The following is an 18795-nucleotide window of genomic DNA, read 5'->3' on the forward strand; positions in this document are numbered from 1 at the left end:
GGGTTGCCTCTAAGATAACAATTTAGTTATTTACAAAATAATATTTTTATTTAGTTAAGTTGGAAATAGTTTTTATAACTTACTTTATAATGCATTTTATTCGAAAATGTAAGGAGACACTCATAAATAACAATCACCAGTGTCTGTTCTAGATGATTCTTCAAGTTGTGGCCAGGGCCGGTGCAAGGTAAATTGGCGCCCTAGGCGGAAAAACCTTAATGCCGCCGCCCCCCCTCCCCCCCCCCGCACAGCCCAAAAAAAATTTTCCTTGTCTCAAAATACACCACGTAAGCCTAAGATTTTGTCAACAATCAAATGTAAGCAGGCTTGTGATTTTTTTTACTTTTTTACTTATTACAAATAATAAACAGGTCACCGTGGACTTTAAATAATTACTTATATCAATATAAACATTCCAAACTGTTACAAAAATACATTTTCATCTAGTTTCAATAATCGTTAAACATATGATATCAGCTGTTATGTGTCGTGCTGCGCCGCCCCCAGCTACTTGGCGCCCTGGGCGGTTTCCTAGTTCGCCTATATGGACGCGCCAGCCCTGGTTGTGACATGAAAGGTGACCACTAGTGGGTAGGTCTGTTGATTGTTTCTTGAGCTGACAAGAGCCTCACAGTCAAGTTGAGACAGGCTCACTCTCAGTTCTGTCTTCTGTCTGTGTTATATTGTAGTCTGCATGTGCAGTTGGTATGAGTAGGATGTCAGTACATAATGTAGGTGTTTAAAAGTGAACAATATTTTGTGCTCAAATAAGTTAAAATATAAGTTATAGTAATTCCTTAAAAGTATTTTTATTTTTAGTGAGTGTTAACAAGAATATTATTTTGTAAGTATGTACTACATGATAAACATTTATTAAAGCTCTTTTAAAAACACAATGAAAATACAATAAGCTAGGCCTATATGATATTAGTGAGTTGGTTTTTTTTTCTATAGTTTAAAAAATGTTTATAACAGAGAGTGGGAAGCAAAAACAAATTCATTAAATTACAATTTTTTAACCTGCTAAACAAAACTAATCACACAATTAGGGATAAAATGAGACTGAGAAATGAAACATATTGGATGTTAAGTTTATATCCTGAAATACCTAAAGAAGCCAAAAATTGTGATTTTTGTAGGAAAGAAATTGGAAATTTAAAGGTAGACAATAATAATCAACCTGGCCCCTCTGGCCTGTCTTGTTCTCCAATCAAATCTAGTGAGGAATACAGTTCTCAGCCACAAGAAAAGCCACCTCAGAAAAGTTTTCTACATTCACAAATAGAGTTAAGAAGTTAATGATACTTACGTGTCTACCAGAGAAATAGGGCATCAGAAAAATAATGCGGGAATTTAATGCACCAAATTATATGGTTAAAACCGGTAAAAAATATATTAAAAGAAAAGGGTATTTTAGAAAGCCCTAACCCAAAGCCTGGAAAAGCTCTTTCAAAAGCTATTGTCGATACCGTTAAGTCATTTTATGAAAGTGATGATATAAGAAAAATAATGCCTGGCATTACGGACTGTTTGACTGTGTAGTTGATTCAAATGTAATTAAACTAAAAATGTCAAAATGACTACTATTGTGTAATCTGAAGGAAGCTAACTTATTGTTTAAGAAAAGATTCTCAGATATTACAATAGGTTTTTCAAAATTTGCTGAGCTAAGACCAAAACATTGTATACTGGCAGGCCAAAGTGGTACACATTTAGTCTGTGTCTGCACAATCCACAAGAACTTGAAGTTAATGATAGAAAATACAAAATTAGGACCTTTGACAAATGGGCAACTAAATACTTATAAACACTGTCTGGAAAAAATGCTGTGTAATCCACCAAACATTAATTGCTATACAAGTGAATGTACAGAATGCCTAGGTGTTGCCCCAATTCGCAAAATCATTGAACAGGCTTTTGAAGAAAAATCTTATAGAAAATGTCACTTATCGCCAGTGGGTGTCTGATCGTTGCAGTCTCGAAACTTTACAGAAATCTAATGAGGATTTTATGAATATTTTCTGTGACAAACTGACCATTTTAAAAAAGCATGATTTTATTGCAAAGCAGCAGGCATCATTCATTAATGACAAAAAAGATCATATTAAAGAGTCAGAGTTTGTAGTAAACCTAGATTTCTCTGAAAACTATAATATTGTCGCTAAGAACGAAGCACAAAGTTTCCACTGGGCAAGTGATCATGTGACAATACAACCATTTGTGATTTATTACAAAGAGAATAATAAACTTAAGCATTTTTAAGTTATGTAATTTCACCATGTTTGGAGCATAACACTGTTTCTGTGTATAAATTCCAGAAAAAACTTGTCAAATTCTTGACAAGAAAGTTTCAATCAGTGCCAAAAAAATTTTTTATTACTCAGATAGATGCACTGCATAATATACAAATAAGAAAAACTGTATTAACTTATGTTATCAGAAGCAAGACTTTGGTATAGAGGCAAAATGGCATTTTTCTGCTACTGCCCATGGAAAAGGACCACGTGATGGAGTTGGGGGCTCAGTGAAGAGACTTGCTGCAAGAGCAAGCTTACCACGTCCATATGACGACCAAATTTTAACACAGATCCAACTTTATGAATGGACAATTGAATAGATTCACATCTCATCTCAATTCATCGACACTCCCCCAGGCAGATAATCCCATTTGGGCATAATCCTGGTTAGGAGGAAGATGGTTCTTTTACATGCCTGACACTGTTACCAGAGTCTGACATGGGTTCCTAAAACCGAGAAAGGGATACGCCATTTCTAATCGCGGCATGTTACTGAGAAGTGCCCAGCTAGGTCGAGAGGTTGAGGAGACCCATCCCAACTTCGGCCCCACCGATGCACCCTCAGCTCCGCCGTCCACCCCCAGACCTCCACAGAGCTAACCCCCTCTGCGGGATCTGAGTAGCAACGACACGGAACCATACCTATCACATCCCTGGGACCCCTCGGTCACCCAGTTACTCGTGATCCAGCTGAGGCCTATCCAACCTCTACTAGCTCAGCAGGCTAGTACCCGAGCTTAAGCAGCTCAACACTTCCACTCGTCAACAGGGTGGGGACCCTTCGGAGTGTTCTCCAAGCATAGGAGGACCACTACCACCACGTTTTCCTACTCCAATCCTGATCCTGAGCCATTAGAGGAAATCTCAGCAGGGAACTATCACAGTAAAGGATCAGTCCCGTGGCACCCTTCATCTTCAGGTATAGTGTTTTCCCAGGCAGCCTCATCGCGAGAGAGCACCCCCTAATCCGGACTTGGATGACCTTGAGTGCTTCAATATCAGCATCTCCCCCGCCCGCAGGTTACAGCTTTGCCAGAGCCCGGGTAGGTAAGGTAACACCAAACCAAGGATTGCCTTAATTGCCGACTCTTGGACTATCCACCGCCCGAAGGTTACAGCTTTGCCAGAGCCCGGGTGCCCGGACAGGGAGCGAAACCCCGCCACGCTGCCGCCCTTCGCTGTTCCATATGCATACTGGATTCTTCACATTGAGTCCGATGCTTTGAGACACCACCTAGGGTTTGGGGGTCCAAAACCCCCCAGTGGACTTTCTGAAGAGGCAAGTCGTAGTCACTTACCCCCATCTTACTAATCCACCAGAATTCCCGTTCCGACATACCGAGGAAGTCTGAGGAGTGGGCACCCCCGGCATTGCCCATATTTGTTTAAACACTGGCGCCACGAGAAGGCTATGGGTTGCCGTAAGCGGGAGAGGCTATATATTCGCATCACACGCCCTTTTTGAGTCTTGCAGAGAGCTTCACTCAGATACTAGAGCCGACTACAACTCCGACACTTCATAGGTCCGCTCTTCCTACAGGGTCAACGGGAACCCCGTGGAACGCAAGACTCTTAAGCCAGTTTTATGAATGGACAGTTGAAAATTTATCTGGAATTAATTTCACCTTCTCCACACAAGATGAGTATGTTGAGTCTGAGAAATTTCTGAATAACCGTTTCAGCCAAGCAATAACTATTAAGGGAACACAGCAATATCATGCTTATATGTCTGTAAATTCAAGTGTATCAAAGATATGTGTAAAAATATTCTCTGAAGATACAACAGAGGAAACAGTGACCATCTAAAAATGCCCTGAAAAACTACAAATGACAGAAGTTTGTGGACATATAACCACTATATATGACCAAAAGTGATGGCTGGCATATGTTTGGGAGAAGAATGAAGAATAAGATAAACTAAAAGTGAGATTTCTGCATCCTGCAGGTCTTTAATCATTTACATATCCAAGAAAATTGGACATATTGTGGATACCACTGTACTTTGTACCAATATACTTTGTAAAGTTGATCCCACCACTCCTACAGGAAGGATTTATGTAATAACATCTGAAGAAGCCATAGAAACTTCACAGATCATGAAGTTCTGAATAACTTTTGCCTAAGATGTAAGTGTTAAAAATTTAATTTTAAGTTCATGATTAATATAGTATAGTAAAGAAATCTGTAGTATGTAGGCTAACAGTTTCATGAAACAGCCTATTTTTAAATTATTATTTAACTATGAACCCATTAGCCTCCCACTTTAACATTTTGAGATTCACTTACCAAAAGTATAAACTATTTATAGGAATATTTTTTAAATTTTCAAAAATACACTTTTTGAGAAAATCAAAATCAAAATTTTGAATTTGATTTCTTGTAAACACTTTTTATAACAAAGTATGTTGTGTTGTACATCAAAAGAAAGAGCATTTAAAACTGAGTAAAATAACACCACTCACCATCTCTTTAGCTCAGCTAGGAGAAAAGCTATGGTGATCTCAAAATATGTCGGTTATGTTTTTTTGGCGGATTTAGGGAAACTTTACATAGCCGTAATTTTGAAACCGTTTGAGATATTTGAAAAAAAAAAAATTGGCATATTTCTTAATCTCTATGAGGACAACCTTCATACCAAATTTCATCAAATTCTGAGGTGATCTAGTAAATTTCTTTATTTTAGTGTGTTGATTTCATATGGAAATGACCCTATTATAGTAAATTATAGTCAGATATTTATGCACTGATTTCCATATTATTTTTTTTAATTTTCTGCAGCAATAAAACAGCTAATGTCTTTCTATTCACATTTTGACTACATTATAACCTTATGGCCTGTCAGACGATGAACTGAGTAACAGAAAAAAAACATGATTTTACTTCAAATGTGTTTATTAATGTAGGAAAGAAGTCTTTAAATTACAAAAAGAATTTACAAGCATAGTCAATTTGTATAGTTTATTTTTTCATCCTTTTTCTTCTCTCAAGTGAAATGCATTAACCGGTAATTTTTTTAAATGGAAACATTTTTGTGTTTCTAATAAGTTACAAATTTCTGTCCAGAATCCTTAAAGGAGAAGAATATTATATGCATTGTCAAATTTATTAATAACTAGTAGAAAAATAACCACTTTTATTTTAGTACAGACTAGTTAATAAAATTTAAAAGACTGATAGCTACAGCACTGCCTTGCATGTAGATGCCACACACATTCTATGTACGCACCTGTGTCACCTCTAAGCAAGCTATGCTGCTTGACCTGAAACAATTAGCCTATGTACTTCAACTCTCACATTTTAGCATCTTAAAAACACATTTTGTGGATTTTTCTGCATCTCTGTGTTCCCTGTGCCTTATAGCTGAAATACTGCACTTTGATAGTCTTACAATGTTTGTAATGGATCTGCATTCATTAAAAATTATACATTACTTAAATTATTCCTGTGAATAAGTATATAAGTTATTTCCCACTTGTTACATTACGGCTTGGTGTCTGATGATTAATACATTATTTTAATAAAAAAATAAGTATTTCACAAACTTTTGCATCATCATATAAACATCTACAGTTTTAAATAAGTTCTGCAGTTTCCAGTACATTTTCCCCTTAACATATGTTTTAACAGTTTATTTTTTATAAATTGATAGAATAATTTTGGAAATAACAACAGTCAAATTCAACAGAAAAATGATTTTATGTAAAAAAAAAAACTCATGCAATGAAAAAATTAACAGTTAACGAAATTGGAATGAAAATTATTGATGCACTAGTCAATTTATGACTGACTGAATTCAAGGGTGCACTTGTAAGTGCCAAAATAAGGCAAGTTGAAATGGTTTTGATTGATTTGATTTTATACTTGTAATTTGGTTTTCACCCGGTTGCAAGGAGAAATCCCTTTTCTCACTCTACCCCTTCCTTTATTCTTCTCAAGTCCCTTCCATCTCTCACCACCAACATTCTTTCCTCCAGCCTATTCCACTCCCTCCCTGCCCCATTGGGAAAGTGTGCCTCCCTCTTTCCACTTACCTCCATTCCCTCTGGAGCTTCTGCCCATGAATGCACCCTAGTTCCAGCTGCCCCCTCCCTCCCTTTTATCACCCTAAAACAGCATGAACAACCTTTCCTCCTCCACTGTAATCCCTCCCTTTTTCATCTCATTTGTACTATGGCCCTTCCCTTCTCCTCCACATACCCATCACCCACCTCACTGCTCTACGCTGCACCTTCTCCAGCTACTTACCTCAGTCACTAGGTAGAAGTCCCAGATCACAGCCGCATACTCCATCACCGGCCTGTCCAATGTGGAGTATGTCTTCACCCTTACCCCCCCCCCCCCCCTGTAGGGTCCTGCCAAGCCTCCTCTCCTTACTCATCTCATCACCCACTGTTCTGCCCAGCCCAGGTTATTGTGCAGGATCACCCATAGGTACTTATTCTCGTTGGCCTCCTTTATCTCCTGCCCCTTCCAGGTATACATTACCCTCGTTACCTTCCTCTTCCTCGTAAATGTAACCACTTAGTCTTTCCGAAATCCAGCGACATCCCATTCTCCTCTGTCCAGATCCCTCTGCAGGGGTCCCCATTACCCCACTACTTCATACACCACGCAAACATTCCCATCCTGGCTCCATTCCATTTCCTACATCGTTGTTATAATTGTGAAAAATAGGGGTCCCAACACACACCCCTGTGACACACCTGACCTTTCCTCTCCCACCCTCACCCTCTGTCTCCTATCCATAAGGAAGTCTCCACCCTGTTACCACCCTGTCATCCTTTACCAACAACACCATCTTCTCCATTAGTCTTTTGTGTGGCACTTTATCAAACGCCTTTTCAAAATCAATGAACATTCTGTCTATTTGCTTCTTCCCATTCACCACTTCCACCAGATCTAACAGCAACTCCACCATTTGCGTTTCACATGAAAACCGTCTCCTGAAACCATGCTGTGTATCACCTACCCACTTTAAGTCATCCATTTCCCCCACTACATACCTACCCACCAGCCTCTCCTTTACTTTCCCTACACAAGATGTTAGGTTACAACACTTACGATGTTTACAGAATCAAAATAATTAAATACCAGACTTACATTTTATTTACACGATGTTCTGATCACCATGCAAATAACATAATGGTTTTGTGAATAATGTCGCAGTTGGGAATTTTCCAGTGTACTCGAAATTAAAGTTTAGGTGATATGCTGTCTGGTCGCAGGGCGGGTCACTCGGGTCATTACACGACTTGGTGGCAGGGTGACTTGGCACAGCATGGTTGTGTACCATCCAAGCTGTGCTCAGCGGTGCGTCCCTTCTGGCTGCCTGGCCGCCCTCACTGATGTCGTAAAGTCACGTGCACCGCAGGGGGGAGGGAAGAGGCCCACGCTGGAGGGATTCAAGCGTGTGTTTGCCATGGGCAGGGGCTCGCTGGGTAGGCTTCAGACACCTCATCGAGTTGTTAGAGTTGTAGGTGAAACAAGAAGTACGAAGTTACCTGTCTATGAGGATTGAGATGTACACAATGTCCGAGGTCAGTCTTGAGATAGATGTGCAAACAACATGTAGGTAACTCTCAAGTTTAAGTCCCTCTAGGAGATTAGCTTCCTACAAGGAGGTTTAACTGAAAACACTAAGTTTTATTTATAACATTTACTAAATAAGATAATAAGTATAACCCTATCTACTAGCAGATAAGTTAATGATGCTCTATACTAACTCCATGATTTATTCCTGAGCGAACATTTTTATGGATAGCTATTTAACTAACATTTAAAAATTCGTAAGACTGCTCTCTTGTAATCAAGTACTTTTTGTTAAATTAATAACAAATGTCAATTTTTAATTTATTATAGTGTTAAGATACTTTAAATTAATTTAAACCCTTACAATAATTTGCCTGCCACCACAAGCAACCTAGAGAGTGGAAACTTTATCCCAAGGTACTACTTACTTGTGTATGAACTAGTAGTTGAAAATTGTCTCGCAGATAAAAATAAGATGAAAAGTTTCTCTACCGTATTTACAAGCAGAGTTACGTTTTCCCCCACAGAAATAGAGTTATGTTGTTAATGGACAAGTTAAAACTGGTTTGAAAGCATTCTGACACACACATATATATATATATATATATCACATTTACTACAATATTTATTTAATTAATTTTGTTGGGAGTCCATCGGGCACATTACAATAGTAATAAATATTTGTGTGTGCACAATGAAGTTGAATGCATATTACTAATTGTGGAGTGCAAAAAAATAAACAAATCACACGTTAACTGAAGCTAAAACAATGGGTGGAAACGTAAATTCTCATTTAGAAAAATCTTCACTTAAATGGAAAACCCATTAGGTTGGAAAAAATCTGCCTCGGCCAGCCATGACATACCGATATTTGAAATCCCATCTTTTTAAAAACAGCCTTGGAGAACCAAAGCATCAAGTAAACAGTAAGGCAGCGACAACAGGATCAGGGATATCTCTCATGGAAAACATTCACGCCTATGTTATTAAAGCACAACTCAAATTTATGTCACTATATTTACATTACAGGTAATGTTTACAATAATTTCACAGCAACTATATACCGATAAACAAAAGTGAATTGTTGTACCTAAACAAACAACTAAAACAGCCATTAGTGCTCAACTACTTGGAACATGCAATGCAGTTTTACACAGTGATTAGGACTGCAATGTTATAAAAAAAAATATTCATTTTCAAATTTTTGTATGTCTTAGTATTGATGGACCCGTCCTCATAAAATTTACTGAATATATCAAGTCACCTGTTTGCTCTCCTGTCTCACAATAACCACTGCAAAAGCCAGTGCATCTATAAATAATAATTGGGTAAAATTTTTACGTCGCAGCTTTTCCGAAAATTAATAATAAATTTCCCAAAAACTTTTTTCAAACACTAGAGATCCTGTACCTATCTACCCTGAAAACACAATTGACAAATTCCTACTGGTGTATGAGAAATCACCGTTTATAACTTCATTACAATACCTGTGTTTTCATGTCACTTCCACTAATTTTTGCTCTGTAGTGTGGGTCCGTATAAGTATGTTTTGGAGAACTTGACGTCAAATCGTGTGAATGGTCAATTAAGATAGGTTACAAACATTAAAAATACTTTAAAACATTGTGGATGGTTGGAAGGGTAGTACAGCTACTTTAAAATATTGTAAAGACCCATTCATTCCATATCAAATCACTCAATAAAAAATAATTTGACACCCAAATCAAATTTTAATGAAAATTGGCATAATTGATTCTATCAATATCCTAATAACACAAGAAAATTCTTTTCCCCTATCTTTTATAGATTTTTAAAATTAATTTTTTTAGTTTTTTTAACCTTGCCGCCATCCGAAGCCTCCAAAATTGTGCCTTAAAAGTGCACTCAGAACTTTAAAAATATTTTTATTGAAAACTATTCAAGATATCATCATGAAATTTTGCAGGAGTTTGTGTGTTATACCTAAAAAGCAGCATAATAGCTATTACTTACCTATCTCAGTCCCCCAAAAAAAAAAAAAAATTTAAATATCATTTATCAATTTAAGAAAGTGGTGTTTTTGTTTTACAAAAACCACAATATTTTGAGTCTCAGACATGATAGAATGCTGAAATTTGTTTTAAAATACTCTTAAATATATAGGCTATTAAATAAATAAAATATATAGTTGGCTTTATGACATGTTTAATAACAATACTAAATTAACTATAGGCCTATTTAAAAAAAAAACTATGTGTTTTTAAATATGTAGTCCACGGGAAAGATAAAATTTACCTTGCCCTTTATTTTTTTACAACTTTTACAAACTTATAAACACTATACCTACTGCAGAAAACAATTAAAATAAATTCTAGTAAGTTTGAAATGTGATAATGAGCAGTGGCGAGGCGTGAGGTTTACATGAGGGGAAGCAATAACTCCGTTCACACCAAAACATGATGAGGTTGGGGGGGGGAGGGGGGTCTGGGGGCCCTCCGCCGGGAAAATATGGATTTCAAGGTACAAAATGGTGCTATTTAAGTAGTTTTCTTAACTGAACATTGACTATTCCACAGGTAGAAAAATTGACATTTTTTTTAAATACATTATTTTTTGAAAAATAATGATTGACTTGCATTATTCTGATAGTAAAATACCTACTCTACATTACTTATATACTAAGTGGGAGTGTAGTGTCATCGTACACCCACAAATCCCCCACGCACTGCCAGCCAACAGCCCGCAGTAGAGATGCGCGCGCCCAGAGAGACGACCGCCGACTGAAACGCGACATCGCCACCTGCCGTGCCGAACTGTACCGGACATAGCCGAAGCAGTCGGCGGAAAAATTCCACCGTCTGCTTCGGCCATGTTCGCTCCAGTTCGGCAAGAAAGCGTTACCTTCGTAGCTTCTACCGCGTATTTTTCCAGCCAATCCCCTCCCTGAACCTTTGTACCATGCCACCCCCTTCCGAAAGGAAACTACTGCGGCAGCCTTCCTGCTGAAAGCGATCCTACCAGCGCTTCTAAACCTAGCAACGCTTCTAAAACAGCATGTTTTTGTGTCAACGAGTTCTTTTTTTATAGCGCACAGCGCACAGTATTGGGTCCCAAGAAGATAGTGTAAAAAATACATACACCTAACTGCACGAGCCAAAGTAAAATACTATTCTGAATAAAATATTTATTTAAAAAATACAATGTCTGGAAACTGCCTGGGCAAGCACTGCTTGCCTTGCTTGCCCTGACGAGACGCCACTGATAATGAGGGTAACTAAAAGTAATATTTAATAGCTCAATACTCAGATTGTAATCTCAGTACTGGTGAATGATCAGCAGGTGAGGTGCATCAACAGGCGACATGCTCCTCTCTGCAGTTGTTCCTTCCATTGAGTGAGGACATGCCTAGTGAGTGATTGTTTCCTAGTTATGAAAGATTACTTAAATTAATGTTTTTAAGTTAAGTGTTATTGAGACAGTAACAATATAAACTTTTTAAAATTGACTTTGGTTTTGAAGATAATTCAAATTTGTGTAAATATAAACTTATTTTGTTGACTCTGTGTTTTGAAGAGGATTGACTGATTGATTTATTGATTGATTGTTTGTTACACTTGCGAATGAGCTTCTGCCCAAGGAGTCCCCCCCCCCCCTACTCATCCATTTCTGAAACCTCTTCTTCAAATCCTTTCCTCTTTTCACATCTAGTATCTTTCCGTCAATTCTATTCCACTCTTTCCCCGTCCTCACCAGGAATACTTGCCTCCTTATTTCTGTTCTCCACTCTCTCTGAATCTTCCACCCATGATCCCTCCTCCCTCTACACACACTGTTCAACCTGTCTCCCAGCATCCCCCAGCCCCCTCGCCCCTTGTGAAAATAAAATATAAAAATACAAAAATATAGGGCTAAAGTATATATAAAAAGGTACATTTGAGTGTACAAGTAGGGCATGGATTTTTTTAAAACTTTTATTCAGTTGAATGTGTAAGTACTGGCAGTTTTCTAATAGTTTAAAAACCCCTAATAAATACTCTTTCTTTCTGATTACTACTATATATATATATATATATATATATATATATATATATATATATATATATATATATATATATATATATATATATATATATATATATATATATATATATATATTGTATATATATATATATATATTGTATATATATGTGTGTGTGTGTGTGTTTTTTTTATAAATGTTTTGCTAAATGTGAAAAGGGATTTAGCAAGTCCTGATCCCAAAAAAGGGAAAACACTTTCTGAAAATACAATTATACATGTAATAGGATTTTATTAAAATGATCAAGTTCAAGAGTGTTACCTGGGGCTAAAGACAAAGTATGTGTTAAAAAAAGTTAAAATAAAAAAAGACTTATCCTTTGTAACCAGAGAGAACTCTAAATTTGGGGTTTCAAAATTTTGTTTTTTGAGAACTAAATTGTGTATCCTTGCTGGTTCTGTAGGTGTTACACTGTATGTCTGCAGCATCCACAAACATGTAACATTTTTACTGGATGCTGCCAAAATTGAAGAATCATATACAGACCTTATTAAGATGCTTGTGTGCAACATAGAAAATTACAACTGCATGCTGCACCATTGTGATAACTGTCCTGCAAACACTGCATTTATTGATTATTTGACTGAAAAATTAAGTAAAGATTATAATTTAGAAGAAAAAATTGTAATAAGCCAATGGGTGAATACAGACAAAGCTGAGATGGTAAAACAATCTATCAGTGTAGAGGACTATATTCATTCATTCATTGCTAAATCACAGTCATCAACTTTAATGAGATTGAAAGAAAACCCACCACCCAATATAGCAATTGCAGTACCTAATGGATTTTACAGAAAATTATTCACGTTATTCAAAATTAAATCCAATGTTATCATTGGAATTGAGGGTTGTAGGCCTACTCTTCATCCAGTAGCCATTTTTTAAGAATCCAAGAGAATGTTTTGATTTATAACCAGTGTTTTTAAGTTAAGATCTTGAGAATGACACAAGTTTTGTTAACTATGTCCAAAACTAAATTTAAAATTGGCTGGCAATAAATCATCCAGAAATAGACAAAGTCCATTTCCTTACTGATGGCTGTGCTGGTCAAGATAAAAATAGGTACAGTTTTAAGAACCTATGCATTTGAAGGACTTCAATATGAAAGCTGAACACTCATTTTTTGCTACATGTCATGGGAAATCAATATGTGATGGTGTAGGAGGAACGGTAAAAATAATTTTAAGGACAGCAAGTCTCCTGCAACCAGATGAAGATCAAATTATGACAGCAACTGCTGTCTACAATGTTAATGAAAAGAACATTGAAAACATACACTTTCACTTTATTAAAAAAAAAAATGCTGAATCACTACTAGGAAACTAGGAAAATGATTTTCAACAACCCGGACTATTCCTGGTATTAAAAGTTTTCATAATTAGAAGGACTACTGATAAAGTCTTAACCCTGCACTAATCTTTTCTTATCAAACTTCTGATTGGATTTGTGTTAGGCCATTTTCAAAAAACTATGTAGCTGCAAATTATGAAGGTAACTGGTATTTTGGACTAGTAAAAACTATCTTCAGTGAATAAGAAGATGCTGAAATTCTTTTTCTCCACCCTTCAGGATCAGCTGTATCTTTTTACTGGCCTCAAAGAGAACATTCGTGCATAGTGCCTTTGGAACATATCATCAGTGGCACCAGAAGAATTTATTATTTCAAAAAGGGTTGTGTCGAAAAAACGGAAAGATGTTGGATAAAGTAGAAAAAGTGTTTGTCATCATTAATACTATTCAAAATACAAAAAACTCACAATTTTGAAAAATATATTTTGTTTAACGTAAGTTCTCAATCATCTATTGAATTTTAAAGATATTTTTCTGTTATGCACAGAAATTAAACATGTTTTTTAAAAAGCCCACTATAATTTTTTTTTTTAAACAGCCTATATATTTAAGAGTAGCTATATTAAAACAAATTGAACAATCTATCATGTCTGAGACTCCAAATATTGTAGTTTTTGTAAAACAAAACTACAGTTTCTTAAATTTATTAAAAATTATATTATATTTAAATTTTTTTTTTTGGGGGGGGGGGGGGGGGGGGGGGAAATTGAGATAGGTGAAAAAAAAACTTTTTTTGCTGCTTTTAGGTATTACACACAAACTTCCTGCAAATTTCATGATGATATCTAGAAAAGTTTTCAAGAAAAATATTTTTTAATTTCTGAGTGCACTTTAAAGGCACGATTTTTGAGACTTCGGATAGCGCTAAATTAAAAAACAACAAAAATAATTATTTTAAAATATCTATAAGAGATAGAGCAAAAAAATTAGCATGTGTTATCAGTATAGTAATAGAATCAATTATGCCAAGTTTCATCAAAATCTGACAGGTGACTTGACATGGAATGACCCTAAAACATTTCCAATGTTTCCTTAGGAATTACCAATTTAAGATGTACTGACGTCGAACCAGGTGCCTACCTAGCTCCCTACTGGCCGTTATGACGAGGCAACGCCCCTCCTGCCAGTTATGCGTGTGTGGTGCAGTGTAGCTATGGTGGGGGGGGTAGTAACCAGTTAGGCACAGTGGTACCAACAAGTAAGACAGTACTTCCCGGCGACGAGGGAGATGGGTTTTTTTTTTTTCAGCAGACGATTTATGTATCGCAGAAGAGACTGAATTTGTATATATTTTTTACTTTTATTTCAAGGGTCTTTATGTTCTGATTGTGCACTGGGCGACTTGGGTCCCGCCCCGCCTGCGACACGTCACGAGCTCCGAGGGAGACGGTGAGTGGAAGGGGGGACGCGACAGAAGGGGTAGGAGTCAGTCGCGAGCCAGTCACTAGCACGGCCGGTCACGAGAGTGGAGGGGTCGCGGCTTCCCAGGGCTGGTAAGCAGAGTCACTCAGCGTCGCTGGTCGGGACGAGGGTAGGCCTTTTGCAAGACGCGCCGAACCACTTAGCAACGCCAGTAGAGTCTAGGCCGACGAGACATTCCGTGAGGCTGCCACTCAGGCAGCGCAGGACACAAATGAGACACTTGACGAGTAATTCTGTGATAGTCAGTTTAGCCACGACAGCTTGGACTGCAATCAGCCTCGCATGTGTAACGCGGCAACCTATAATGTGTGAGGTACCAACTTTCCGTGCACTAGTCAGGTTTAACTGCACCATCGTAAAGTTGTATCATAGAGACACTGCCTCTGAGCGTGCGAGTGTATATAGTGTGTTAAAATCTAGGCTGTCATAAATAATTTAGTGTATATATATATATATGTTGTGAGAACCACGAGTAGCCTCGTGGCGCGGGCACCCCAACAGACAGAGTCACGAGTCAGACGCGAGAGACACATCTGTAACCCACAGCGACTTGGAGTATATCCTGAACGTCGTGTGGCCAGTAGACCTTGTGTCAGTGCACGGTCGAGGGACTTTACAGGGCACAGTCGGGTCACTGGACCATAAGGACGATCGTCATTATTCGTGTCAGAGCCAGTATCGCAGTGACTTGGGTAAATATGTAGTTAGGCGGTATTTGCGAAAAAAAATGTTAAAAATCTGAAAATACTTTTATTCTATGCTCTTCAACTTCCTCTTTTCATTAAAAGCGGCGGAGATAAGAAATTCCAAATACTTTAGGAGATATTGAATTTTTAAATTTCATCACAATTATACCAGGTCATTCATGTGGCTTTCACCATAATTTCTTGTTTACGAGTATTTATTTTTTTATTGGATAATGATGTCACGTGATTGTTCGTGATAGGCCAGAATTCAAATGAACCAATACGTGATTATTTAGTTCATTTATTGTTTAAAGCGGTGTTTAATTATCGCCTCCAACTTGGCGAGTTTTTAACGTTTCTAATTTTAAAGTCATATTTGTTATTGTTGCGCAAGTAAGTAATAAGTAACAAAAAATTTTACGTGAGTTGTTACTGTTCATCCTTTGTCCCGGTTTGTTAGGTCAGGTCAGTTACATTATAAATACTTTAAAACTAAAGAACCATTGAAATTAATTCATATTATTTTTAATGTACGCTTATTTTCAAAGTATTTATAATGTAACTGACCTGACCTAATCGACCATTTTCATTAATTAGGCATTCACAAACACATGGCAATAAAAAAATGGCCAATGTCGATTGATTACACAGGTCTTGTATAGCAAAATAAGAACGGCGATATCTCCTAAAGTATTTGGAATTTCTTACCTCCGCCGCTTTTAATGAAAAGAGGAAGTTGAAGAGCATCTAATAAAGGTATTTTCGGATTTTTAACATTTATTTTCGCAAATACCGCTCAACTACATATGATGAAATTTAAAAATTCGATATCTCCTAAAGTATTTGGAATTTCTTACCTCCGCCACTTTAAATGAAAAGAGGAAGTTGAAGAGCATCTAATAAAGGTATTTTTGGATTTTTAACATTTTTTTTCGCAAATACCGCTCAACTACATATTTACCGTGACTTGCAGTGCAGCACAGATCGGCGTGGCACAGCTCACGGAGCCGGGGTTCCCTTAGACGTGCACAGGCGGGGTCGGGGTCAGCCCCATGTATCAGGGTCAGCGTAACAATAAAACCAGCAGTCGCCCGGTGAACTTGGACGTTGTCATTACGAGCACCAGGTTAGCTTTCCCCGGAGGCCACGAGGCCTGAACCCTCCTCTACATTCGAGCAGCCAGGCAGCTGCAACCTTCCCGGGGAATAGCCTGGACGACGACAGTACCTATCCGGACCTAACCAACCGTTCACACAAATTCATAGTATTTTTAATGTAGCTTTACTAACCTATCCAGCTATCCACAATATTTTTAAGTATTTTATAATGTACTTAGTTAACTTAATAAATTTGATCATTCTAACAATACCACAAATTTGTAATATTTACATTGTACGTTCACGAACATGACCTTGGAATGGACTGTTGTGAATGTTAGGTTTGCCGGTCATGTAGGCCTATTTCTCCATGTATAAAACGTTTATCTTGATCTGCGTATAAGCAAAAAATGGCAGTGGCTGCTTCAATGCATTCGTACTGCAATGTAAGTTATAAACTGATATTTATTCAGAAACCAGTAGGAATTTTAAAACACTGTTTTCAGGGTAGATCGAGGAATGTTTTTAATGTTAGAAAAGAGTATTTTCGAAATTTTACCATCAATTTACTTTATGATGTAAGATTATCATATTCGTGTTTCAAGAAAACACTGCAAAACAAGCAAATTACACAGCCATAGAAAAATTGCTCAAAAATTCCATTTTTGAAAATTTGAGGAAAATAAGGACTAATAAGTAGTGCTCAGAAATACCATTTTCGAAAAATTTTTCATTCCCCATTTAAAAACGACAATTTAAGAAATCATCAAAACTTATCTGCAGCCCCCTATAATAAATATTATACATAAAGGCAGGTTAGCCGTGAATTTCAAAAATTTCCCTTGTCCAAATTCTGTGTACAAAATATCTAAATGATTCAAACAAATAAAGTATAAAATAAAAACCACACCTCACTGTAGTTACACAGAATTACATTCCTACCTGAGTGACAAAATGAACCGGGTTGCAGCTAGAATCGTCAGTGGGTATCATTGCCAGATTTATTTTTGTTTTCCTTCGCCGGCTTTTAAATTCGACAATATGACAAACACATATTTTAGCGTAAACAAAAAACCATATGTAATACTATAATACGAATTATTGCAGCACACTTAATACATCAATAAAATCAAATTCTTATAATCGATCATAACAAACGCCGACAACACAAAAGTTGGAAATCTAGGATTAGCCACAAAATATTTCCATATTTTAAATAACTGATATAACGATTCATATCGATATTTAGCTTTAAAAAAAAAACACAGTAGTTGAGAAAGAAAAGGAATAGTGCATAAAAAGGTCTAAGGGCAAGTTATGATTTTTGACATCTATTTTGAATGTTAATCAATTTTATGTAAAAAAAAAAAAAGAGGCAAAAGTAAAACAACATATCATTCTTGATATGTACAATTTTTTTTGCGACTGTCGACAATGCCATCACCCGCAGTTTTTGACGTGACAACGTATAATTGTAATGACAACGTCATGTACTTCGACTTCGGCGCGGCGTAGTTGTCACCCCTCCTACCCATTCCCCCTCCTTTCCCCTTTAATTACGTCACGATTCCTTCTCCGGCCAATTGGTAATTGATCCCCCACCCTTCTGGTTTACTGCGCTTGCCCGGTTCTCCTTCTGGGGCGCTGCTTTCGAGGATTTCAGGTGCTAGGTCTCGTGGCCTTTTCAGCGGTAGCCACCGACTGGGTCGGGTCACTTTGCATTTGTGCAGCATGTAGTTCCTTTTGTAACTTTTTTAAGTCAGTTAGGGGTACGGTGCTGGCGAGCTCTCGACATGGTAAGCTTCTTCGCGGAACTTGGGTTTGTGTGCTTGGGCACCAACAGGTTGTGGCCCTGTTCTTAACGTCAGGTGATCGTTATGTAGCTTAATGATATTTCTTCTAAATTATTTGTTTCGGCTTGCCACTTGGAAATTACGTTTGGCATTCTGCAGTAGGGTAACCATGTCGAGTAGTCTCGTGGTACGTACGGTTTTGTGGTTAAATAATTTTTCAATTCTTTTCTTTTTTTTTTTGTAGTAACTGTATCATGCTGTGCCAGTTCTATATTAGTCTGGTCTACGTTAACAAGTTAGGCCGTTTGTGGCAAAATGTACTGTATCTATTTGACTCTTTCTTTTTTTGACATTCACAGCTGGTTAGCTTTGCTTTGTGAGAGTCCGATTGCGGAACTTGATAATTTAAAATATAAAAGTTTCATGTTGTCGCGGCCTCGTCTCTGGTGAAGATGTGGAGACGGGGTGGACATCGCTCGGTCGTTCAGTTGTGTTGTTTGCCCGGCGCCAGCTCTTGGGTAGAGCAGCCTCACACTCTGAGGCGGGAGTGGACCGTTCGGCCCA

At 37.4% G+C, this 18795-nt stretch overlaps 1 protein-coding gene across 4 annotated transcripts in view; it reads right to left on the reverse strand.

The window, feature by feature from the left end:
• The window catches only part of LOC134531606 (palmitoyltransferase Hip14), a 203379-nt gene extending 185748 nt beyond the window's left edge, over window positions 1–17631 (reverse strand). For 3 of the 4 annotated variants that reach the window (XM_063367349.1, XM_063367352.1, XM_063367351.1), the window contains exon 1: window positions 17381–17609. In XM_063367349.1, the coding sequence (XP_063223419.1) occupies window positions 17381–17431 (51 nt within the window). In that variant the 5' untranslated portion in view covers window positions 17432–17609. Of the gene's footprint in view, window positions 1–17380 lie in introns of all 4 variants that reach the window. The other variant, XM_063367350.1, reaches the window with a different exon arrangement.
• Between the last annotated feature and the right edge of the window lie 1164 nt (window positions 17632–18795).

The sequence above is a fragment of the Bacillus rossius genome, chromosome 5 (genome assembly GCF_032445375.1).
Source record: "Bacillus rossius redtenbacheri isolate Brsri chromosome 5, Brsri_v3, whole genome shotgun sequence".
Classification (NCBI taxonomy): domain Eukaryota; kingdom Metazoa; phylum Arthropoda; class Insecta; order Phasmatodea; family Bacillidae; genus Bacillus; species Bacillus rossius.